This window comes from Anarrhichthys ocellatus, unplaced genomic scaffold (assembly GCF_004355925.1).
Source record: "Anarrhichthys ocellatus isolate YVR2014 unplaced genomic scaffold, GSC_Weel_1.0 scaffold8, whole genome shotgun sequence".
Classification (NCBI taxonomy): domain Eukaryota; kingdom Metazoa; phylum Chordata; class Actinopteri; order Perciformes; family Anarhichadidae; genus Anarrhichthys; species Anarrhichthys ocellatus.
In genome coordinates, this window is record NW_022280038.1 from 7994455 (window position 1) to 8021644 (window position 27190).

The window sequence follows — 27190 nt, forward strand, 5'->3', positions numbered from 1 at the left end:
TATATGTATATATATATGTATATATATATATATATATATATATATATATATATATATATGTATATATATATATATATATAGTTTTAGGGAATAGGATTAGGGTTGAAGATAATTCCTTCACTACATTAGTTCCTCACTGAGTGTGGAAGTACATTGAAGTCGAATTTACACGACTTTGGCCAGACATTACAAAACCTTCCACTTAGCGTTTACTTTTTTATTTCATGTTTTCAGGGCCTGTCACCATAAATCAACAAGACTATAAATGTGCTACCCAATAAGCACAGATTTGGTGATTTGCAGGCCAAAAGATGTGGAGGTCAACACTGGGCTAAATTCAGTGAAACGTTAAAGTAGCCAATAAAACAGATACAAGACAAGCATAGAGGACAAAAAAACTACTACGCCCTGTAAAACACACTGAGGCTAAGACAAACATTTACTGAAGAAGTACGGTCGTGCTACAATGACACAATGGAACATAAGCAATCTAATACGTTTAAAAAAAAAGGGAAATATGTTTCTGAACTGTATGCATTGTGCTTGCTACCAGAACATTGATTTACGGAGCACAGATGGTGTCGTCACAGCACCATCCAGGAACATATTCAGTGAAGTCTCCCACAAGTACATTAATACAAACGTGTGTTCAGATGACCTGAGGGATGGACGTATATGTACATGTGTGCGTGTTTGAGCACATGAGAGTCGCTCAACCGCCTTTGGCCTGGAGGATTTGACCTCTCCTCCTCCGCCTCTGTCCTCCAGCTGTCAGAGGGAACCAGAGGGGCTGGCCTTAATTACGGCGAAGAGGTTGACTGGGACACTGACGCAGGACGTGGCGGTGGCGTCTCCGGGCCCGGGTCGAAGCAGGGCACGTCCCGCTCCCTTTTGCCGCATCCGCAGACAATGAGAGCTGTTACAGACCATCTGCTGCCGATGCCTTCCTAATAGTCGCTGGCTCAGGGACAAATAACTCACTGTGTGTGTGTGTGAAAGCTGCTTCTTCCAGCCTTCTCCTCAGCTGCTTCACTGTCACTTTGCTGTTCCTCCCGCTGGGCCCCACGCTGACACATCTACCTTTCAGGAGAACGGGGCACAGCAGCAGCAGGGGGCATGTAAAAATATTTACACTCAATTAAAAATGGGAGTCTCTAAAGCTAGCTTTAAGCAAAACCTAAGCATACTGGGCTTGTTGACCTGATGTAAGTAACTAATAAGGTGGATAATGTCAGTGAAATTACAGTTGTTGGAAGTTTTTTCAATTGAATATCTTTTCAGACTATGAAAAATATTATATCATTTGACAGGGATTTTATTAGATTCTACTTTTTTCTGCAAATAATGAAATGATAAATGAAAATAATAAAACATAGTTTGATAAAATCGTACATTCTGTCCACAGCCGTCTCGACTAGTTCAACTTTGTCACCCAAGAAGGAGCTAAAGTGTGAAAGCAGCAGATTCACAAAAGTGTCAAAGGTTGTGTTTTTTCCCACGAGACTCACATTTTAGTGACTTTGCCGGTGTCTTACAGACATGAACTGACAATGTCTCCGACTTTCACACCATCAAAGGAAATTTCAAATGTGTGTTGACGTCTCCCAAAAGCAACAAGAGGAAACAAATGTGTCAAGATTATTTTAATGAAACACCTTGAAGCTTAAACCTGCAGTAATTGATTTTCTTTAACAGGCTTGAAACACAGTGACATATTATGTAACAACATTAGCATTCAATTGAAGTTGTGCTTTTGGCCACCCGGTGAGTGCAAGTCCAACATTCACACTCTTTTTTTTTAGTATATTTTTTATTTGCTGACAGCTGGTTGATGAGATCCAAAAGATGTTAAAATACTCCATAGAGGTGAAGGGTCATCACCACGAACAATCCCTTTACATTACATTCAGATTACAGTAATGCTGTGATCCATAGGTAACATATCACATATTGATCAGAGCAGCTGTATATCTGATATTAATTTATAGTTACTGAGTGAAGTTTTCATTTTATGTCCACATGTCTCAGCTCTGCTCTTCCGTCTCGTTGCTCAGGTTAACAGTTGGCGAACCTTCTGGAGAACCATGTTTTTAAAAGTCTGTCTAAACCAAGAAGTCACTTTTTTTGTAGTTTGATGCATTAAATTGTGTTTTAACGTTGGATATGCTGCCGTGTTTGTTGTAGTTCAAAAATCAAACTGCAGATTTAGGGTTTGAACGATTGAAATTCATTGATTTGAATCATCCCCAACAATTTTCATCTCAAGCGGATGTAGCACACGTTTTTTGCACCAGTAAAAAACTGTTGAAATATCCGTCTCTACTATCAGCACATCACTACAATGAGTTACTCTCGGGATCCCAAAGAAGTTCACTTTTCTTCTTATTGTAAAAAGTAGTCCTTGCTTTTTCCTCCCGCATGGACTCTAACTGAATTAATCTCCTAACACCCAGCACCTCCAAATTGAAACTCAAAATAAAAATCAATATCAAACTAGACCTTAACGTGATACCCACATTTACACCTGCAGTCACACGAAAGCATTTTGCTACCATCCACTACAGGTAGCAGCTGCCTCTTGGATGGGAAAAATAATGAAGCTAATTAAACGCTCCCATGCTGTGTTGTCAAATATTTATACCCAAATATTGGCTCCCCTGTCAAATGATTACTGCCTGTCATCGATTAAGTCACAACAAGTGCAACGCTGCTACTTTGATGTCTCACAGGTTCTTTTTGCATCTTCATCGCTCTGATTTTCTGTCTCACATTTTGTTCCCTCTGTCTACCTTTATTCCCCCCCGGTTTCCTCTTGTATTTGTGTTTTCCATCTCGGCCCTGTCTCTCTTCGTCTTCCTCCGTCATTTTCCGTGAAGTGCAGTGAGTCGGAAAGATTTTGATTTAACGTAGTTACCGAACACATGCCAGGATAATAGCAGCTCCACAGCCACTAGCTTTCCCTATTAGCTACACAAGCTATTACAAGGTGACTGATGGGATGTCAATGACATCAGTCAGGTTGTTCGCTGCGAGGCATCACCGTTGCCTAGCAACTGGTTCCGAATATGTTGAATATGGCCAATAATCTGAAACAAGCTTTAATCTGGACTTGCATGATACGATGTAGATGACCTTCCTGACACATTTGTTTATGTGTTCGTGTGTGTGTGTGTTGCAGCAACCTGACACAGTGAGAGCTAAATTCAACCATCTGCTGCTGTGCCCGTCCCACAGTCCTGGGTCCTGGGTCAATCAAGGGTGTGCGTGTGTTTGTGAGCCTGATACAGCTCATGGAATAGTAATGCATGCTGGCTTTGCCTGGGGGGAAGGCAAAGTACAAAACAGTAGATCTGGTCGACACAAAATGTGGCCGATGTCGACGAAACACACAAAATGCAGATTGTTTTGCGTTGTTGTCTGTGTGTTTTGCAGCAGAGTTTTTCTGGAGGTTCTGTTTATCGAGTTATCGAAGTTTCCCGAGAGCAACTTGTAAACTTGCTTTTTGTCATCTTGAACCAGTACAGTTTTTATTTCACTAAGCTCTTTAATCCACATGTGTTTTTATGATTGCATTGTCTAATCAGAGGGGAGAAGACTTTATGTGTTGGCAAAACCTGTTCTCACTCCCAACTCGTCAAATACTGTCGCTTGGTCCGTGGCCTTCGGCCTCTGATACCAACACAGCGAGGCACTCTTTAGTGTCTGTATGAGACACGCCAGGAGTTCAGTTAACTCCAATGTAAACCCATCCTCACTATCAACGGTCAGAGCAACTGGCGTAGTATGAAGAGAGAGAAACTCCACTTAGAGAGGTCAGGGTGGATGGTTGGCTCAAACAAACACTGACTTTCACCTAGGGGACCACTGTTAGCTCTGACAACTGTTCGAGCTGTTAGCACCTTTAGCTATGAGGCGCCGTCTCATGAGTCGCCATGTTGAGGGCCGTTGAGAGCCAACCAAAATGCTTCCAATCTCGTATTATGAACTTAACACCACACAGACAAGTTACGTAATAAACATAGTTATATTACGTAACAAACGTATCTGTTTTAACCCGAACTGTTATCTTTTCCAAAGCCTGGAAAACCTTAATTAGCGCAAACTGACAGGCTGTCCCTGACACGTCCATTACCTTGAGCTATATAGTTCAAAGAGTAGGTCCACTGACCAAGTGTTGGTATTTGAAGAGTAGGGAGGGAGAATGTGTTGGTTGACGGGGAAGCTTGGAAGCTCAGGTACACACAGACGATTGTGAACACCAACAGGGAAATCACAGCGTGAGATCTCCATTTCGGAAGAAAAGTAAAGTTTTCTCATGAAGCTGTGTAGAGGAGTGGGCACAGTGTCAAGGCATTGAGATTCAACAGTCTGCTAAAATATGCAGAATCCTAAATGTAACTTCCTTGGAGTCGTCCGACAGTGTCCTGTAGGTTTTGACCACTCATTGGTTTCGTACAATGATGCAAACTGTGTCATTTTGCAGCATCTTTTTAACTGTGCGCTATTGGCTCGAGGGAATGCACATTAAACAAGAGCACAACCGTTTACAAGCCGAGGCCGTGGCAAACAGACGAGGGAGCCCATGATTATAGCTGTATTATTGCTTTATGGTCAATTGTATCACGTTGTCCCTTGTTTAAATAAATTCAATCGGAGTAGGTGTGTGTGTGTGTGTGTGTGTGTGTGTGTGTGTGTGTAGCCTGGCTGTACATATCTTAGGCTGAGCCTTTGGTATGAACTTTACTCGGCCAGTTGTTTTTGCAATGGTTGTTTTGACAAATAAACTGATGGACATCATATTTTGTGCTTATGGGATGTTTTTAGACTCATAGGTTTCAGGTACCTGGGAATATAAATATGTGGCACCTATGTTTGAGGCAGTACCTTGGCAGAAAAACAAAAGCATTGGTCCTTTGTTCTTTCCTAGCAGGCAACCTCTTTTGGGCGTATGTACTGACTGTCATCTCTCAGAAGCAAAAAGGAAAGTGGTATTACATCATCCTTACCAACAGTTAGTGTTGGTTCCTATAAAGGTGCTAGATCAGAAAACAATATGTGTCGGTCTGGAATGCACTGAAACACAACCTACTTTGTTATTTTGGTTGGACAGCTTGTTGTGTCCAAGGGAGAAAGGGAAAGCATTTTGACGTTAAAACTTGGTCCCAAGTTGAAGCCTAAAATGTTATACTGAGCTTCTTTTTGAGTGTTGGGTGTCAATTTGTTGCTTCATGTCATTGAAAATGACAAAAAAAATGGTCCTAAAGACAAAGGGAAAAACACTACTGAATCATGAGTAACCAGCTCAGCACTTTTGCAGCAGCTTTTGTCACTACTTTTTCTCTGGCAGAATCCGTGTTTAACGCTCAGCTTCTTACCCGTGTGTTCACACACAACAGCATCTGCACCACCGACCAACTTCATGTGTGTGTGTGGCCGGGGCCACATAGGATTTTAGGGGTACCAAATAAATTAAGCACAACCGTTACATACCACCACCAGCCTCATGGGTTTTGATTCTCCAAAGGACCAAGGATACACATATAACAAGAATACTCATTCTGTGTTAACGAACATTTTATGTATTCATAATTACAACGTAATCTGAGGTTAAACGTTGGGTGGAAAATGTTTTTGGTTTTCATCCTGGGAAAACTGAGTAATGTATATCGTGGTGGAGGAAGGTAAACATCAGATACAGGACAACATTTTGCTACATGTGTCTTTGTAACACTGCCTGGATGAGCTCTGCGTTTGATCGCTCTGCAGACTCATTCTCTACATCGATGATGTTTCATTGTAAAACACCAGAGACTGCTACAGTGGATTGAGTCTGTCTTCTGTGATATACATCTCTCTGCCTCCGCAAAGCAAATTAAGTTTGCGTTTCGGGTTTCACTTGCAACAATACGTCCTCGGCTGTGCAGTTATCCGTTAAAAACTGCGCCGCCTTCTTCTGCCTGATATATGGATTAATTTCAGTTAGTGGGCACTCAGGAATACTTTTCTAATCTTTGCAGTAAATATACCCATCTGAACACCCAGCACACACACACACACACACACACACACACACTGTCATCTAGGTAAACTGTTCCTCTCTGTCTGACAGAAGGACTCTGTCACAGTTTCAGTCTTCAGAGTGTCTTCCTGAAAGTCTGTCAGTGTGCAGCTCTGTGAATGGCAGCCCCTCATTGGAGTTGCGGAGTGACAGGAAGATTAAATCACCTTGCTCACACTGCTTCCTTCTCCTGAAACGGAACCACACCATCATTCAGTCGTCCTACCCACGAGCTGCTCTCTGACGTGCAGTGTGTTCCTGTGCAGGCTCCAATCTGCTCAACCAGAGCACTTCCTGCTCTGTATGCGTGTTCCAGAAGGAAACGGTTGGTGATAAGAGCCGCTGCTCTCTAAGGGCTCTCTAATTTATTGCATCGGTGGTTCTTTTTCTCCTCTGACTCCAAGAGGGGACACGCAGCATCCTTCGCTGCGTGTTGATTGTTGTTGGTTTTGTGTTTGATTTGTTTACAGCACGGTAAGCAAAGGGAGTTTAGTCACTGAGTTCAGCCATTTGAGGCCTCTGCGCACCCTCATTGTGGATATGAAACCCCCGTCATGAAAATAATTTAGTCCTCTACGTGGCTCAGTCTGTATTAAAAGTTATTTTCAAATTTGTGCCGGTAGTCTTTAGTTCCCACTGCGGCAGGAATAATGTAGCATAGTGGGAGATATGCAGGCTCACTTTCCTTCCACACAAGTTGAAGTCGTTGAAAGCAACGCTGTGTATGAGACTCAATTATCACGATACGTACTGTAATTGCTGGATGAGTTTAATTTCCTCCTTCAGAGGAGGCCATTTCCCTCCATCTACGTGGGGATAAAAGTCCATCACACGAGAAGAAATGTTTCACTTTCATTTCCCTGTGCTGAGGGAGATTTTTCATATCAGCACGGCATTACATTTCACTCTGTCGGCTGTCAATCACCTGACACACACACACACACACACACACACACAATAAGAAATAAGTGTCCCCAGAAAAAAAGAAATACAATTATTTAAAAAAGTTTCTAAACCAATATATCTGCTGAGGCAGAACCGTGTGGTGTCCAACTGGAGTCCTAAAATTGAGGTTGATAGTCATATATATATATATATATATATATATATATATATATATATATATATATATACAGTATACCATGCATGCATTGCAGTAGCATCAGACGATGATTAGAACGATTGATAAGATTTTAGGTTTTGCTGCATTTGGACCAGAGAGACAGGATTCCTGTGGGGATAGAGGTATTGGGATGCATGCGAGATCAGCTGACAACACAGCAACAGTCAATGGAGCGCAGTGTGTTTGTTTGGATTTTTATGAAGATGGAAGCCTTATCAAGGAGACATCAGTCTCTTCCTTTACCCAGGACTGCTATAACTGATCTAAAACTATTGAACAATGTGTGTAGACATTTGTTTTGTTTTGTTTCAAAATGGGTCACGACTGGCTCGTCACATTGCTGCAACACAACAGCGAAGAAGTGTGGTTTCCTTTTAGTACAAATGGGAGTCAATTACAGATGCAATGCATTTCAGCTGCACATGTGTGGAGTCACACTGTTAGGGTTGTAAACTCATATGATAATCAAATTACTGTCATGACAGCTGCGTTAGATACTCTCTGAACACTATTTGTTTCTGGAAAAGGTAATCCCAACACTGTGACCGGGTATCTGCTCAACATAGTGAGGCAACAATGTTTGCAGTCAAAGCTTCTCCATCATTGAGTTAACTCAAACTGTTGCTGCGCTGTTTAATATTAGCATTTCATACATTGTGATATCATTGACTTGCATATAGACAAACTCATTTTCTCAAATTTCATAATAATAATCTCACACTGTTTTGGCTTGTTTATTGTGTTTCAGTGAAGTCAAATGAAACAAAAGAGTTTGACTGTTTAAACCAAATGCATTAGAGAAAATAAATGAAATACCCCATCTCTCTTTCAACATGGCCCTCCGTGTGTGTGTGTGTGTGTGTGTGTGTGTGTGTGTGTGTGTGTGTGTGTGTGTGTGTGTGTGTGCACCATTGTATGCTGAAAGCAATGCTCTGTGCAAGCCTCAATTATCATGGTGTGTAATTGCTGGGTGAGATTAACTTCTGTGTTCATGAAAATACAGATAGAGAGATCTAGAGAGAGGTCAAAGAAGAGGGGAATGCTGATTGCGAATTGCAAATCCAATTGAAATTGCTCTGTTTATTTGTATGTAAAGAGGACATCTGCTGAGAGAGTAATGAGATATCAGGAGGGGTGATGACATTCGGGTGGAAGCAGCTCTGGTCAAGCCTTTTAGAAAATGAAATGCTGCGGCAGGACTCACTTTTCTCTTACGTCTCTCTTACGCCAGTCAGTTAGCGAGGAGCACCGAGAGTGTTAGCAGCTTTGTTTTAATATTGAGGCATCTACAAATACTGACATTTCTGCATGATCTCATGCCGCTTGGGCAGAAGGTCCCAGGGTCACTGTAATGATGCCGGTGGAAGCCTTTTGCATAGTACCTTGGTACGGAATGGTTCATGAGTGGTTACGGTTATGAAACGGTCGCAGTTCATTTTTAATCAACGGAACTACTTGGTTAGGGTTGTAGAAAACATCGTGGTTTGGATTCAAATAAGTACCCTTGGTGCGTAATTTAAGCTACGGACGTAACGTCATGTGACATAACGTCGTCAGTTAGAATTACCCCAACGCTGGGCCCCCGAGTAAAAGTCCTCTGTATGTTTGACCCATCCACCGTCCTTACCACCGCCCTTAAAATCTACATCCGTCGCTCTGAGCGTCTAATAGTATCGCAAATGTGTTTTTTACATTGGAGTTAGCTGAAAACCCGGTGCGAATCATTCAGAAGGGGTAGGCAACCACCATTGGCCAGTATATCTTAACCAATGGTTATGGAGTTATTTTGGAAAAGTTGAACTCATCTGCATGCCAAATGACCTCTTTCACAACAGATTTTGGGGCCTGATTTTAATGGTAGTTGATTGATTTTACCCAATACACATTCCACGAAGACCCGTCCACTTCTGCCTCTGATTGGCTCGTACTTGTTGCCTTCTTTGCAGAATTTGTTACGTTTATCGTCGTTGAACAGAATTAGTGGAAGGTTGGTAGAGTCCATGATTTATATTCCGATGCAGATGTTGTCATATGGACGGCAGCCTTCTTGTAGTGCTTCCATATACATTGACATCGTCCGGATTATAGTGGATACATGTTTTTGTAAAATGACGCTATGCTCTCGCCTTAATGGATGGAATTAAACTACAGAGCTTCTCACTATTGTGTTTTGTTCCCAAGCACATCATTTCTGACTCTGTAAATATACTTAACTTTTTAATATTTAGAATCAGAAGTTTCTGCCCAAAAGTTTCTTATTTCCCTCTTAGTTTAGCATTGATCAGTGTCTAATGATTAAATCAATTGTTCCGCTGCCAAACAACATTCAAAATTCAAACTAAATTCCACAGAAGTCTGATAGAGTTTTTGAAAACACCCAGCTGAGTGAGAGACAGACTGACAACTGGGAAGAAAATCGATTCACTTTTCTGAGTTGATGAGTGGAAAACGTTTAGGAAACATGCATGGGGGTGCACAGACTCGCATGCAAATACACCCGCCTTCTTGTCTTCGCCAAGCGCCGCAGTTTCACGCTTTAGAAAAGAGAGAAGAATTTGAATACTTCACAAAGGTATTTATCTCTTAATTTTGTTTCCATCTCTCTCATTCTGAGGCAGCAGCCTCTTAGACTTGGCTTCAAACGGACCAACAAATGAGCTGCTCAAAGAGCCTGATCAGCTGCAGTGACTGAGGTCCTGGACCACATTTGTGGACGCACACACAAACACACACGCACACAATGTGGGTTGATTAGAGTACACAAAATAAAGGAGTTTCTGTTAGCAGGGCACAATATTACTGTTGGATAGGAAGCTGTTTCCATTAACCTCTGTATAGTATGCCGGGATGCAGATACTAGTGTACACATGCACTACCTCGTACACACTCTCACAAACACAAAATAGTATGAAGAGTCTTCTCTCTTTCTGCCTCACAGCATCCAAACACTCAACATCCAGACACACAGTCTTTGTCTCTCCCAAACACACAAATACTCACAAGGGGATGAGCTGGCGCGAACACACACACACATACACACACACGCACACACATACATGCACACAGAGAGTCCTATCCTGCCTTATTTTTAGCTGTCCCTCTCCCCAGCCCTGACCTACATCACAGCATGAATAAAGCAGCAGAGATGAAGAAACTGAGCTCAGAGGGAGGAGGTGGTCTGGGAGGGGAGGAAGGGAGGGAGGGAGAGAGAGAGAGAGAGACTCCGGCAAATCCAGGAATATGAATTCCCCACTGTGTGAAATGACAGATCCAGTTCTGTCAGCAGACCTCACCTGCTACGACACTCCCAGTGGAGGCTGCATAGGGCGAGCACGCACGCAGACATCCAGACACACAAACACACAGAGTTACAAATGCACTGGATGCCGGACCTCGGACCGGCTGGGATCAGAAAGCCTCATCACGCGTCAGGCTACTTGACAGTAGACGCTTTTCCCACTTTCTCTCGACTTTGAATTATTGAGGCCACGAATCTGCGACATCACAGGCCGGCCGTCATCGGGCTTTAACCCCACTTTCGCCCTAATAAAGGGTAATCAAATGAGGGGCATTCGTGGCAGAGTAGTGCTTCAGAACGCGATGACAATTGGATTCAGGTACTGCTTTGCAGCCTCAAAGCACTCGAATCAGTTTCCTGTTTTTGATGTAGCAGATCAATGCTTTTTATGCTGAAGGCCGGCGAGGCTTTGTTCGCCTGAATACACGATTCGTCTCTCTTTGATTGTGCAATTCAACACTCCTACTGTACACTCTCCAAGGATGAAATTTGCCGAGAAAAAACCTCTGGGTGTTTCATGTAAGTCAATTACATACTTCATACAAATTCATTCTGTTGTACGGGGGGGGGGAGTGTGAGCTCAAAACCTCAAAGCTGGAATGTATTTATCCAAGGAGAGGATATGGAAATACTCTCCTCACTCTCTCCTTCCCTTAAGTGTAGCATACAGAGTCCCTTAAGTGGTGGAAAGGCCTGTTAGCCTCAGGAAACTGGTTCTCTGCTGCTCACATCCACATAAATACTCTGTGCTGTACACACACACAGACACACACACACTAATTTAGACCCTTCTGCATAACACCTCCCTTGTGTGTTTCCGATCCAATTTCATCAGCAGTCATCCAGCTCAGCTAATGCCTCCCTGAGCTCTGTGTTTCAATGCTCATACAATGTCTTTCAAGCTACATTAGGAGAAGAGAGTCTGTGTATGAAGAGCGAGGCTCTAATGTATCATATTAGCCGAACATTATCGACGTCAGGAAAGATGCTGCTCCCCCCGCTGGCCTTTGTGCTCTTCAGTTGTATGTGTCCTAATCTCATCAGCTTTCTCAGTGTGTTTACTTTCATTTTTAATGCCTCCGCCGCGTAACGGAGGCATTATGTTTTCTACTATGTTGTACGTACGAAGATCTGTCCAATATCTCAAGATCGGGGGGGGGGGGCATACAACCACAGGGCGGTAATTCTGGCTTCCTTTACTCTCATCACGTTTTATTTTCTCTAATCTCCTTTCTTTTCGTTTCCTTTTCTGTCTGCTCATTTCCCCATTTTCTTTGATATTGCATTTGTTTCCTTTTTTCTACCTTGTTTCTCGTCATATCCTGCCTGGTACTCCTTTTCTTTATTTATTCATTTTTATAATTTTTGGGGGGCATTTTGATCTTTTATTGGATAGTTGATAGAGGAGCATCCGGCTGGAAACTGGGGGAGAGAGCTAGGATCAAGACAAAGATCCTCTGCTGGAATGGAACCAGCAACCTTGCGTTATGTGGTATGCAATGTAACTATTTGGCTACCACAGGATCTGCCTTTGCCAGTCTTTCATATTGCTCTTACAAAACAGCACACTATAATTTAGATATTTAATGGGGGGGGGCAAACACTCCTTTGAAAAAGTTGCCTTGTTTATCCGTGTGATTGATGAGTGAGGGCAATGTTTGGATGACAAAGACTCAAAATAATAACTAAGCAGCAAGGTGACACGCAGACACCAGGCTTTTGTAACTGTGTTGAAACAGTTCAGTGAGCTTCATCAGTCGCCCGAGGAATCACTCTGTGTGTCCTGAGTGTGTCTTTGGAGAACTGTCAGGGAGTTATTAATCCACTCTATTTGCTCTGTTTGTCCTCAGATATTGATGAGTGTGCGACCCAGATGCATTACTGCCAGTCCAACACGGTGTGTGTCAACCTGCCCGGCAGCCATCGCTGTGACTGTCTGCCTGGCTTCATCAGAGTGGATGAATACTCCTGCACCGGTACGTCTGCATGCGTGCAACATCATAACTGACTCATCAGATGATCTTATTACATAATGGCACACTCATACACACACACTTTCAACTAGGCCTGTCACGATAATTACGTTATTGACTTATCGTACAATATAATGACCTCAATCATGTTAACTAAAATGACTTATACTTTGATACATAGTCATGACCTCAATCATTTTTACTACATTGACTCATTGTACGATGTATAGACATGACCACAATCATTTTGAGCTGGTCTCAACTTTTTTCAGCGTTCCAATGATCAGTAAAGCGTCGGCTAATCATATATTTTTTGTTTCACCCGATTCCATTCGGTCTGAATTAATGCCATTAGATCCCGTCGCTACCTAAGGACACAACTATGTCAACAAGCACTTGAATCAAGGAATTGTGTTGCTTTTGTCGCTTGTAGTGTGAACATAGCATTAGTCCTCAAGTTCGGAGGGTGCGCATTCTAATTCAGCCATTGTTTACTCAAGTTAGCATTTAGCTCAAAGCACCACTATGTTTAAGTATAGCAGAGCCTCACAGACCGCTATACTGGCTGGAGACTCATGTCATGGCAGAAGGAGGGAATTAAACTGTTTTTATCATCAGAACAGTGTTGTCACACCTATGGTAACCTTGCACTTATACACAGATATTCCATCTTTCCATCTTCTCAATCTTTCTGATATGTACATTGCCTCCTCTCTTTGTCAGTTTTACCCCTAGATGTGTTTAAAATGGTAACTTCTGTCAACTGCCAGCCACATGTTGCTGCAACTGCAAAACTGTATCTTTAGTTTTCTGATATTAAAGCATGCAATAAAATTAACGCAAACCGATTGGTGAATACCTCAGCGTCTGCCTTGTCAAAGGTTAGGAGAATCAGTATGTGCGCGAACAACAACGGGTGATTGCAGCCATTCAGTTTTGTAATGGCTTGTCGGCAGTAAATATTCAGGTTTAAAATATCCTGCTTCCGCTACATCCCTGACATTCTCAGAGCTGAATGTCAGGGCAAAGTATGGAAACAATTTCACCAACATGTTTACCTCATTTTAACAACACAATGCAAATGTTCCGTGGGAGTTTATCTCCGCGGCTCAAGCTATTTCTCAATATACAGTGTGGCGACACCTGTTCTGGTGTGCAGTGTTTTTCCTGGGCAGCAGCTCAGAGCAACGTGTTTTCTCGAGGGTGAATAGGATGTGCTTGGTTTCTGCTCAGTGTTTCTCCAGAGAAGTGTTCTTTAATTAGCTCAGAGTTGGCAGCCACACAGGGACAGGGATCCATAGACAATCAATCTATTTTCCAGCTTGTAAACTGTCCTGGCTGCTGACTGGGAGCCCTAGGAGCCTGCTCTACATCTGCTGGGAGAGATAAATCCTCTCTCTGTCTCCTTCTCCCCCTTTCAGCTTGTCCTCCAGCTTCTTCTCGAGGGTTTCAGATCCTTTGCATGAATGCATGTAACACGGAGTTGGCGCACACTAACGCGATTGGACATTAGCTTCTGTAATTGGTACGTTGTGCTGAAATCTGCATTGTTATTCTTTGTTGTCAAGATATTGTTGTCGCTGCATTACGCAGGACACACACAGACACAGTGGAAATCACCTCCGGTTTCTTGTTCTATCAAGCCATTAGCGAGGAGAGAGTTAACTCGGGAAGTCCAGTAGCTGCTCTGTATAGGGTGTGAGGTTTTGTTATTAATCATTCTATTAATTGGTAGAGCTGCGAACAGGTAGGAAACAAATGAATACCATAAGAAAATGAAAGCCTTACTAATCCTCAGTTATCCATAGGCAGTACCATACATGTAGGCAAATACTGTAGTTGCCTGATGCTATTATACCCCTTTAACATCCACCCTCTTCTGCTTAGTAAAAAAATAATCGGACTGTTGTTGATTGTTCATACCCTTGCGATTGATTTGGACATAAAGTTTTCAAGGATTTTTCCAACGTTTTCTTACTGCCGGACTGCTTTGTTGGTGGGAGATGCAATATTTTTTAGGTTTCAGTTTTATGGGCTGCTGTGCATCATAGCTTTTACACTTTTTTTTTAAATGGCCACATTTATGGAAAAGGACATTACATGTTTATTTTGAACTTTCCACTGTACTATCAGTCTGTGAAGCAGTCTGCTCTACATGCATAGTGCTGGCATCCTGCAGGCACAGCAGGTTTACGATTGAAGCGTCATCGCAATCAAAATTTAAAGATACCAACAAGGCAAAACTATTTAGTTATCATAATTGGGTACCAATATGGTAACCTGCTAACAATAAAATGGTAATAGGGTGACATTAATGGGGTAATAATCTGATAATAATGTGGTAATGTAGGCTGATATTTTCACAATTTTATAGGTTTCTGTCAGCATTGCTGTCTCAAAATGACATGAAAAGTCGTTGAAATCAAAATGTATTGATGTGAATACACAATGCATCCTCTGCTCAGCGGGGGGTGACTGTACGGTGACATCTTGTATGTTTCCTCCGTCAGATATAAAGAACACACCACCCGTTGCAATCAAGCAGAGCTACGACAAGGACTGCAGGAGACTTGTGTTTGATGACAATCACTGACTGCAGTATTTGTGCAATGTGTTTGTTCCTGCCGTTTAGCTTCAGGCCAGTGTGTGTCTCCATGGACAGCCCACCGCTCTTGGCTTCGTCCACCCACAAACTTACCTCCCATCACTGTAAGGCACCACACGGTCTACGGATTTACCCTCAATATTACAATCTGCGCGGCTCCTTCCTCAGAGGAATAAAATGTCACCTATTGCAGTTTTTACGCGACACATCGTGTATCACCTTTCGCATTGGGCACTCTCAGCCTCATCTTTCTCTGTCTCCCCTCGCTGGCAGGGGAGCTTGTCCTTTTGTGAGAACAGCTCCCTGTAAACAATATAGGAGGCTGCACGGTAATTGTGGTTCCACTTGATTTCACCCCTATGGAAGCAGCTAAGCAGCTCTGGGGAGACAGTGGACGGACAGAGGGAAGAAGAGCGGTGGCAGTAAGTGTGAGGTTCCGTATCTCCCCTTTCTTAAAGCGCCACAGAGCTGTCACAGCCGTGTTTCCGGCACCCCACATCAGCTCACTGTTGAGTTTTGAGGATTAGGTGCATATTCAGAGAGAGGTATTTTTAAATAAATATTTATATTCAAGTATAAAACGTCTATTATTATTGTATATGTGTTGAACTTAGACCCAGTGTTTACCCTCAGTCTTTATGGTAAATAGCGAGCTGAATCACAGAAGCGATTTCCCCCGTGGAAGGTCGTAATGATCTCTGACTTCATCTGTTGGTGGATAATAGTTGTCTGCCAAAGGTAATTGTGGAAATGGTTGTCCGACTCCCACTGTGTGCTTATCGTAATATCTCTGGGTTTTAAAGGAATTGTTTTCTACATTAAGCAGACACTGATAAGGTTTGCAGTTAGAGATTAAACCTCTGCAATGAGAGGTTAAAGGTCGCTGCTTCCTCTCGGCTCCGTCCTTTAAATAAACTCCGAAAGCAGGTTCAGCTCAGGTCTGGAGATAAAGTGCACTATAGCCATTTTTTAAAATGAATTCCTCATCTCGTAGAAGCTGTAGCTTTGCACACTGGGTGAAGACATTGAAACTCTCTAATAGAGTAAAGAGCTCACTGACTGCCAGGCTGCAGCTTTTATGCTCTCAGTGGACTAAAGACACCGTAGTGTAACAACTGTTAACATTTCAACAACATATTCTCAGGCCAGTATTGGCTGATAGTAGTCTTCCACAAAAGTATTGGTATTCCCTCATTGTTGGCAGACATTCAAAATTAAGTTTCAGTACATTACAGTAATACTTCCTGGAACACCCATGTCTGTATTTAATTATAAACATACTTATAATGCATTATAATCTACTTATAGCACTGTATAATTATAGATATGAGTGTATTATAATCCTCATACATTCTTATTTGTAATTCTAAGTTATCGTTGTTTACTTTAAGTTAAGTAAAAAAGCCGACTACAGCTCTCACAAAACTGAACTAAAACAAGACAAACTCCAGTTAACTTTGTGTAAACAAGAAAAAAACCTTTAAATAACTTTAAAATAACCTTTTATTGATTCAAAGATCACATAAATCAAGCTCTAATTAATATCATTAGTCTGTTCACCCACAGCTCCTTTATTATTTCTTTGACTGACATAAACACATGGTGGTAACTTTGGTAATTCTGGTAATTTTGGTCAAATTGAGCAGATTACAGTGTTTGCTAATCCTCCATTCAAACAGCAGCCACATCACACGCTGCTGCCTTTGATCCTCTAATGGATGTTTCTCTTCTATCCTCATCTGCACTCTACTGATCAATACTTGACGTTTTTTTATTTTCTTATCAAGCTGCCGTTCATAGACAATATGCTCAGACTCTGCTTTACAGCTGACCAAAAGAAGCTGCCATTCATTTCATGCATCAGTTGCGACATATATTCTTCAGAATTCAAGCATTGGGACACGATGCATCCCCCCCGAAGACACATTATATGTTAAATGAAAATTTAATCAAATCCAATTCCAATTATACATGTAATGAATATGGAGCTCAGGTGTGACGAGCCTGGGAACCTTGGCAACCCCCCCTGTATACATTAACTCCTCAAAAAATGGAGGTCAGGCTGTCAGACTGGCTCGGTACCAGCCAGTTTAACAAGCCCATCAAGCACAGTTTGGGAAGGAGAGAGAGACGTTTTCCTTAGTCCTCACTTTCATCCATTTGTAATAGGCTCTGAGAAGCTGGTGTTTATATTTAGCTTCTCCATAAAGGTTTTGATGTAAGGAGTGTTTCTTCCTGCTCCTCAGCAGCCTGTACAACCTTCCGGAGTGATGTCTATCCTCATGTTACTCTGCTTTCCTCTATAAGCTTTGTCTCTTCTTCTGCGATGCATTGTCTTCCTGTTCTCCTGGCTGGATTCATGTGGAATGATAATGCACTGTGGCTGTGGGATGGATGTTCACTGACAGAGCACATTAATGAAACATGCTTTCATCAATGTGAATTGCAGCCTAAGCATCTTTATTGCCTTGAGCTGTATATTTCACTGGGTAGTAAATAAATTGCGTTACATTGCAGGCTCTGTGCCGCTGCTGCTACACAAAGATGATAGGGCCTGGGTGGTCGGGATGCTATAAAGCACACCAAGCTAATGACACTAAAGGTGTGGCAGTAATTCCTCATGTAAATGGAGATATTTGCAGCATAGTGAGGAACACATGTCCTTTAAAGTGCCAAGTCTTTAGTGCTTAATATTTATAATAGCATGTGCATTCGAAACACCTCAGTAGCTCTCCATAATTCTCTTCTGGAGGCACCTCTCCTGCAAAATGTGCTTATTTACTATGCTAATCCTTGTGAATAATGTCGCATTACCTGTAAATGTGTGTGCTATGATGCGTAGGTATATTGTGAAGCACTTTGGTATAAAAGTGTGACATAAATGTGGGCTATTTACCCTTTTGAATAACAAAACAAGCCAATGCTGGTGTTGAAAATGATATCCTTGTGGAACCTCGTTTTACTTCTTGTTTAATTTTGGGCAGTATAGTCACAGCATCGCCTTGTTGCGGGCCACCCACCCTTTCCATCTGTACAAGTCCCCATACCCGTTATAAGTGTCTTCCAAAATGACCTATAGCCTACAAAAATAAATCATATATACTGTACTTTGCTCATAATATCAAACCCACACATTATTCTAATCTAACTGTCCAGTTCCCCTCAGCTCCAAGCATTTTGAGCATCTCTTCTCTTCCTACTGATAGGAGAGGAAGTGCTCTGTTGTAGTCAGGGCTCACTTCAGCTTGTCATTTGCTAAACGATAGTTTAACATCCATACGTTCATCATTCATACATAGATGGATACATGCAATTGTCTCACCTTAGCGAGAGGAACAATTCTTAATCCGTAGCGGAAAAGAGCCCAAACTGAAACAGTCGTTGAACACTTGAGTCAGCTGTCAATGATGGTGTAACAGTCATTAAAAATAAGTTTTCAAAAGGTTTGAGTCACTCCAATCAAAGAATCAATTTGCTTTCACATACAAAACAAAAAATATAAAAAAAAGAATCTGATTTCAGTTGGTATTTCTGAAGCCTATGGAGCAGATCCATCAACACCAGCAGGGAGCGTCTCTTTTGCACAGCTTCAACAGGTCGGCCTGCAGCTGCTCTGCGTCGTCTTGGAAGCGCTCAGTGAAGGAGCGGATCAAACCTGCCGCGCTGCCTTCGTAGTCAACCATGAGAGGTCCTTCAGCTTCCAGTAATAAATGAGCACAACAAGATATTAGGCTGATGAATCCAATGGTTTGACTGACCCAGAGATGAACACACGGGTTGAATGCATAATCTACTGGGGATAAAAATAGGTGATGAAGGGAATTGAAGTACATCTGTATCCTAAAGGAGAAAAAAACAAAAAGTCAGCAGACTACATTAAGGTCCCAGACTATATTTAGGTCCCAGACTTTATTAAGGTCCCTAAGTCTTCACTGCTCTATACAAGGAGCCCTTTAAGCCCCTCGTTGTCTTAATAAAATCTTAATAATGAAATATTCTTATTTCTCAGCACACACATGGCTTGCATGCTGTAGTATTGAGAAGCAGCTGTGTAAAGTGGAATAAATTGACTGGTGGGTCACAATAAAACTCTCAACTCTCAATTCCACCTCGAACTCCAGGTGGATTACTGGAGGAAATTCAGAAATGTACTCCAACTAATCTTATTGAAATCCATGTCCTCCAGGCTAAATGCTATGACTGGCAATCGATATCTTTCCCCCCCGTTACACGGGACAGATCTCTGCTGAGTTCACAAACCACGTCAAGGTGAGCAGCAAGGTCGAGGCTAAAAGGGAAAATGACAACTTTGCATTGGCACAAAAAAAGAAAGAGAAAATATAGACGGAAAAAATCCTGCCGTGCTCTGTTCTTTTTTTATGGGCTTGTCACTGGTCATTAAACTTCACATTACTGAAGTGTTCTGTTTGACATTATTGAATGAGACGACGTGAAAGCTAAAGAGATGAGGACATGTTTTAGGATTGTTTTATGCAAAGTAAAAGTGAATTATGAGGTGTTGGTTTTACTCATAGATCCCATAATACACACAGAGTTCGTCACTTTTATTAAGTTTTAGAGACAATTTAAAAAAAAAAATGGTTGTGAGCGCTGAAAAAAAGAACAGAAGACAGATGAAATATGAGGAAAGAAATGTCGGCAGCCGTCACTTTTATGACACGAACACCGACTGCAGTTTAGTTTCTCTGTGACATAAAAAAGACACACGCTGTGAATTGACACGGACAATCCAGTTTGAGTGAAATATGTGTAATGGGAGATTCTGACAGGAAACCAAAAGACAAGAATAAATAGGAATCAAACAAAAATGCTATAAAAACATATTTGTGTTGCGTGGAGGCAATGCTGCTGCAGTATTTACTGTTTGGAATGGTTAGTGTGGAGAGAGAGCTTTTAAAGGTCCAGCACAGATGACTGGGCCTCAGCAGCACACTCACAACATTATGGTCGGTGCACACAAGCTCGCTTTACAAAAGATGCTGCGCTCACACGTCTCGCAGAAAGTCTCTCCTCAATCAAATCTGCCTCTTCAAAACCATCCCCATTATTAAGGTGCCGTATTTAAAACAGCTTGTCTGTCTTGATGCGATTGGTTTGCACACTGAACACAACGCTGACACACACACTCTACAAAATGTCATAATTCAACGTATCCTCATACAACAGTTTGTTTTATATTGTGATGCTATTTTTGTTTTAATAAAGCACATCAAGTTGAAAACATTTGTGGGTTGCGCTGCGCCACATCAGCTCCGGCCCTCTAGGAGCCTCGTGAGGAACCCTGGGTAGGTTATAGAGGAAATCCTTGAGAATCGTAAAGGGTTCTTGGGGTGGGTTCTTGTTAGCACCCTTAGAAGGTGGAAACGTAACGGATAAAACCTCCAGAGAGGGTTCTGGGTGGACCCACTACACTATGGAAGAGTTCTGTGTAGAACCTCTCATAGGGGGTTCTGGGTGGAACCTTTCACAGGTGGTTCTAGGTATAACCCTTTGTTAGGTTGTAGGTAGAAAAAGGTTCTCCTATTGGGCCAAGCTGAAGACCCATATCCAGTTTTAATGTGTTGCTTAAAATTGTAGTTAAGTACCGTACATGAACAAGCATACTTATTTTATTTTGGTGTTAAATCGAGACTGAACATGAAGTGCATTTTACAGGCGTCGTGATTTATTCAAAGTCGATGTGAAGAGACAAGTGGACACAGTTCATTGCTGTAACTCTAGGCAGTGCAGATGGAGGCCAATAGTTGCCGGTGCATTGGAAATGTTTCAGCGTGAGCGGAAAATTAGCATTCACCCCGAGGCTTTAAGACACTCCTACAGAAACAAAATGCAAAGAAGATACACTGGAGGACAAAAGCAACTCTAGAATTCAAACTTCAAACTAATTTTTACTCTCTGTAAATAAGGCATTTTGTGTTCAATCTGAAGCACCGTGTGTAATGTAAGTGTACATTTCAGCACTAAAGTGGAGCCACTGCTCTATTTCTGTGCCGTCCTCACTGGTGAGGAACATATTGTTTTTGTCATTAATTCCATGAAATGAGAAATAAACCCCTCCGATCCTCCTATTACCCTGCGTTCTCCGGTGTGTTGACAGTGCAGAGGCCACTCTGAGTGTGACGGCCGCTGTCCTGATGATCAGTCATTACGCATCATTAGCATAGCACTTTGGGTGGGGCACCTCAACATGCCCGGGCCTGACACCCTTTATAATCATCACTAATAAGACCAAACCTGAAAGTGACAGGCAGCGTGTTCAGACGGGGCTGTTGTTGTCTCCACTGAGCTCACTACTGTCAATGTTTGTATCTTTTCATTGACACAATCATTCATCACTTGTAGAAAAACAACAACTTGAAAACCCCTTAAATTCAAGTAGTAGATTTGATCCATTTCTGATGGTTTATGTTTCATTTATTAATCTGTGAGAGCTGTGATTTATTTTTCAGTCCTGCTTTTTGAAGCCAGTGTAGAGGCGCATTAAAAAATGCAGATTCTCTAATGGCCAGTGTGTGTTGGTCAGAAGAAAACATATCCTATTGATATACAAAGCTGCACTAACTTGATGAACTCCAAATGGAAAGATTGTAAATGATATCTATTGGAATTGAATAAATAACCCAGGGAATCAGAAATCACGTTCATATCTTAGAAGAAAGATAGAACAATGATCGACGCATACAACACACTTCTAATGATCCAGTTAGAAGTGATAATCAAGTCGATTATGTGAACGTGTATCTATGCCATCTGTTTGTTGTTTCTTGTCAAGGGCAGGAAAATACCAAACGGTCAGAGTGCTGCTTGCACTGGCTGTTGCGCCGCCACAAAAATGTGGCCCCTAAGTATGTTGGAGGAGGGATTTATTGCTTGTACAGCTTGGCAGCTTTTCACTTTCACTGATTATCCGTCAATTCAGCCACCGCATCTGTCCGTTTCTACTTCCAACTCTATAATTTAAAATTGGCCAGCGGACATTAAACAGCATTAATAAGCAGCAATGGTCGTCAATGTTTTGATTGTGTTGCTCTCCCCTCCATCAGCTCACAGCACATTAACACACTGAATATTTGATAATGTAACTCTTCCTCTATTACTCTGCCATTAATGCAGCCCACATTTTATATCCTTTCACATAAACTCTCACACATCCCACCAGCGCGGTTGACATTTACCTCCACTTTACAGATCGGCGTGGGGAGGAAATCCTTGGGAAGAGAAAAGCTAAATAATTTCTCCTCGCGGCTCCGGGGCTCCATGAGCACCACTCATTAATTACAGGGAATGTATTAGTCATGACTCCCACCAAAAGCGTTTGCATATTAATGAGGAATGTGTTTGAGCGAGTGTGTACATCGCAAGTGGAGGCCGCCTCAGGCCAGTTCCTGACTGGCACTTAAAGACACAGTTCATGGTTTGATAAAACGATACTGCTGCAGTGCAGATCTGTTGTAAATCCCCACCGCAGCACCATCAACGGTTGCTCTTTAATGTATTGTTTATAATCATCTAAAATCATGTTAGATTCTAATTGAAGATGCATTAACTGCAGCTCAATCAGTTTGATAAGCTCAGCAGTAAGTGTTGAATCAATAAACACGTTGCCACAAATCAGTTAATCTCATATTTAGAAGCAACCGAGAGAGATCCATAATTAATATTTCATGTTGTTATAATTGTGTTCCTTTTCATCTGATTTGCTTTTTTCTTTAATTGCGCATTGCCACTTATGCACGGTTGTGTTGGCCTCAGGTCAAATCCAGAGCTGACGTATTAGGATCGTTCAGTGTGGGGCTCATTAGTGGAACATGTAGGACACTGTTTTGCATGACATGTTGATTGTGGTGTCATTAACATGCTGCCGCAGGCTGACGCAGTGCTGAACAGTGGACTTAAAGCTACAGTTGGTAATGTGAATAAAAGACATATTTGCTCAAACTGTCACTATATCCTGACAGTAGTGCATGAGGCAGATAATCTGTAAAAAAAAAACTGTCCTGTGGCTGCAGATCCTCGGTGGCATCCGTTTCGATGTGTGCCACTTTGTTTGTGGTAATTTGAGGAATTACAAATCAGCTTGGGAATATGCACATTTATAGATTTTTTTATATAACTGTATTATTCCAGTTGATATTGGTATTACAGAGTGAAATCTAATTGACAATGGACAAACCAGAGCCAGATATTCCAGCACAAGAGTTCTGATTGATTTCTAAATAAGGATTCACAAAACTTAAAACGACTTCCAACAGACACACTTTCACAACAAAAAAAGTTTTAAAAAATCCATATACAGTGGGTACGGAAAGTATTCAGACCCCTTTAAATGTTTCACTCTTTGTCTCATTGCAGCCATTTGCTAAAATCAAAAAAGTTCATTTTATTTCTCATTAATGTACACTCAGCACCCCATCTTGACAGAAAAAAACAGAAATGTAGAAATGTTTGCAAATTTATTAAAAAAGAAAAACTGAAATATCACATGGTCATAAGTATTCAGACCCTTTGCTGTGACACTCATATTTAACTCACATGCTGTCCATTTCTTCTGATCCTCCTTGAGATGGTTCTACACCGTCATTCGAGTCCAGCTGTGTTTAATTAAACTGATTGGACTTGATTAGGAAAGGCACACACCTGTCTATATAAGACCTTACAGCTCACAGTGCATGTCAGAGCAAAATCTCTCAGATGGAATCCCGTCTAGAAAGCTCAACTTGTTTATATGATTTCATAAATGATAGGCATTGATGTATTCCTTGATGTTTTTTCTGTCTCACTTGTCACCAGTATCTGAGCCAACATCATTAGGCTAATTACTGCTGATACTGAGCAATCAGTCAGCACACCTGGCATGTATCAAATGCAGCCGTGAACACCTTTACCCCCCGATGATTTTAAAGTAAATCCAGGCTAGAAAAAGCAGCTGTGCCTTTGGCCATTGTTTGAAGTAACTTTCATGTTACAGAGTCTTTTTCAAATCCACTATGAACGTACCAAGCTGCCCTGGTGTTTGGAAACATGGACGTTCAGAAAGCTGGCTGTTGACGGAGGAAAAGCTCAGCTGTGACCTCATATTCTCAGCCAACTAGCTTGTTGACTGCCCTCTCATCAGTTGAATTTCCATGGCTGCTCAGCTCAAAATGAAATGAGCTTTTTCAATGACATCTCCATCTTTCACACAACAAACACACACACACACACACACACACACACACACACACACACACACACACACACTATTCTGACTGTGGAGTCTCTCTCTTCATCTCTCCCTCAGAGCATGACGAGTGCGCCACCGGCCAAAATTTGTGTGATGAGAACGCCATCTGCACCAACACCATCAGAGGACACCTGTGTACCTGCAAGCCGGGCTACGTGGGCAACGGCACCATCTGCAGGGGTAAGTTCCTGGCCCTGGAACAGCCCTCCAGACACACTAATACAGACCCCAACCATCCTCCACACCCTTTGATGGTGGCTGATTCTCTGCTCCGTAACATCATGGTCGGTCTGGTTCACGCCTCCTTCACATCACCTAACCAGGCAGCAGCTGCCACAGAGATGATGAGAATTGATCCCAGTTTCCGCCTGTTTTTTCCACATGTGTGCCTCCTCCCCCTCACCGCATACCCTGCTCCCCGTCACCCCGCCCAGGTGACTCACCTGATTGGCCCCGCAGTATCACAGATGGAGGGAGGGAGGAGAGCGAAAATGGGAAATGATTTCATGCAGTGTGTACATGCAGCACTTACAGTTGAACAATATGTATGTACATGTAAAAAAAATCCAATCTCTTTATAAAAGCATCCATTCGTGCTGTTGCATAGACCCAACAGACAGCCAGTGATTAAATCAGGGTGGAAAAGTGCTTCAATCAACGAAAATGAATACATTCTGACATGGATACTTAACTCAACATAGCGTGCAGTAGGCATTCATTTGGCAAACATTTTTTAGACATCTAGGAAAGATATCCTCTGTAAAAAATATGTAATCTTCAGCGCTAACAAGGAGCCTTTAGTATGTGGCTCACACTGTATTGTAATTTTAATACTTTTATTTTTCTGATTCGTTTTTATCATATGCCTCCACCAAGACTGATATCCAATTTACTCATTTCTTTCGCATTTATTTCTACCGTTTTCACAGAAAGTTCGGTTTAGGCAACAAAACCACTTAGTTAGTTTCGGGAAATGAGCGTGGTTGACGTTAACTTGACTGAATAACAACTCAATTGACTAGCGAGTGACTAACGACAAGCGAGTGACAGAAGAGTCACGTATCAAACGGCCGATGTGACAAAATGTTAACGTTTTCTTTTTATTCATCACTGGACACGAACAGCAGTCTCCTGGACAAAAGTGCGGGGTTTGTTTGACCCATCCTCCACCCCTCCCGCCCTGTGTGAACTATTTATCCCTTCATACTACGTCAGTTGATCTGAGCGCGTGATGAGGACGTGGGTGATTTTACATTAGAGTTGGTTGCAGGCCCGGTGTGCCGCATACTCACGCTTAACAGCGGCTCAGTGCTTCGGTGTCAGACGCTGAGGAGCACTGACCGACCTGAGGGAGACTGACTTCCTTCTCATGCGCAGGACGGCACTATATATTTACATTACAAATACTTTATAACGCTCTGAATTTCAAATATAGCGCCTTTAAAGCAATATTTCATAACTTTAAGTATATTATCCAAAATTGAAGGTGTGATGCCCATGTGAAGTATATGCAAGCGTGACTCTTTTGACACTCGCTCGTCGTTAGTCACGCGGTAGTCACTTGAGTTGTTAGTCAGTCAAGTTCATGTCAACGACGCTCATTTCCTCAAACTATCTATGTGGATTTGTTGCCTAAACCGAGCTCCCTGTGGACAAACAACCTATACTGATCAATTTCAAAGTTTCCGCTTTGGAAAAATGTGTCTGAAAACAGGCCTGCTCTGCCATGTAAAGTGAGCTTTGAAAGATTCTGTGCAGCATTAAAATATCACTTGGTTTCACAATTTCACAATCAATGCGGATGTTTTGCCAATAAATATTGGCTATTGGCACAAACTAGCCAATTTAACTCGCTGGCCAATTCGAAAATGTCATCCTTAAAAAAAACATGTGAGCGCATGTTATCTGATGACAGATTTACAACAAGAGAGACTTATTGCCATTTAATGATTTCCAATTCAGGTGAAGCTGCACTGTGATTAACAACTCCTTTATCAAACTGAACAATAAAATGTGAAAGGAAAATAAAACAAATATTAAATTATATTTGTTTGTTTACCAGTTACACAAAAAGCACTTTGGGAGCTTGCATTGACATTTGTTTCTCTATTGTAGTTGTGTGACCCCATGTTAGTGTGAATGCCAGTGAGGGCTGTGTAGCTGTTTACATACCGTTTGACATTCTTAGATGTGTACACTTGCATGTACACACACAACCTCCCGCTTTAGACCCTGTGTCCACTCCGCCATGTACTGTATATTTGCTCTGAAGGCTGCCGCAGTGGGACAGTCTCTGCAGGTTCAGGGAAGATGAAGCAGGCCAGTCGATAGCGGTCCATCTAGGGCCCTTTTGGAGTCTGAGGAGACTCCTTAGAGCGTTGGCAGCTTCTAGAAGCCAGCGTCAAAGCTCCAGCTCCCTGATGAGTACTGCAAATATCCCTGGGGTCCATTATCACAGCTGGAGAATCATCTTGGAGTCCCCTGCCCACCTGAGTATTAACAGCCTGCTTTATGGTGGAGCCAGTGGGGTGAAGGGACAGAAAACACACTGTATGTTTTCTGAAGCTCCGTCTAAGAAACCAGGAAGTCTGAGGTACAATCTCTATTTTAGGAAGCACCTGTCCAAAATGGCACCATAGAAAGGATAACAGGGATGATTAAAGTTGTGTTCTGATAGTTGGTTACATCTCTAGTTCCATATTGGTTACAATGCTTAGTGTTGACTATTTTTAACAGTTCCTTTCCTCATGAAGCATGCGAGATGTAGTGGCAGCATCCTTTTTCCCACTGATCAAATAACACCCAAAGCACTATACACTGTAACTATAAGCCAAACTAATTAAAATGAGTTAACCTTTTATTTTAATTTGAATGTATTTGAATAATTTA

The 27190-nt window shown here is 41.9% G+C and overlaps 1 protein-coding gene across 3 annotated transcripts in view; it reads left to right on the plus strand.

Moving 5' to 3' along the window:
* LOC116384004 (protein kinase C-binding protein NELL1) overlaps positions 1–27190 on the plus strand; it is a 233874-nt gene that overhangs the window by 163788 nt on the left and 42896 nt on the right. For all 3 annotated transcript variants that reach the window (XM_031848251.1, XM_031848250.1, XM_031848249.1), the window contains exons 13-14: positions 12330–12455; positions 24359–24481. In XM_031848251.1, the coding sequence (XP_031704111.1) occupies positions 12330–12455; positions 24359–24481 (249 nt within the window). The remainder of the gene's footprint in view (positions 1–12329; positions 12456–24358; positions 24482–27190) is intronic.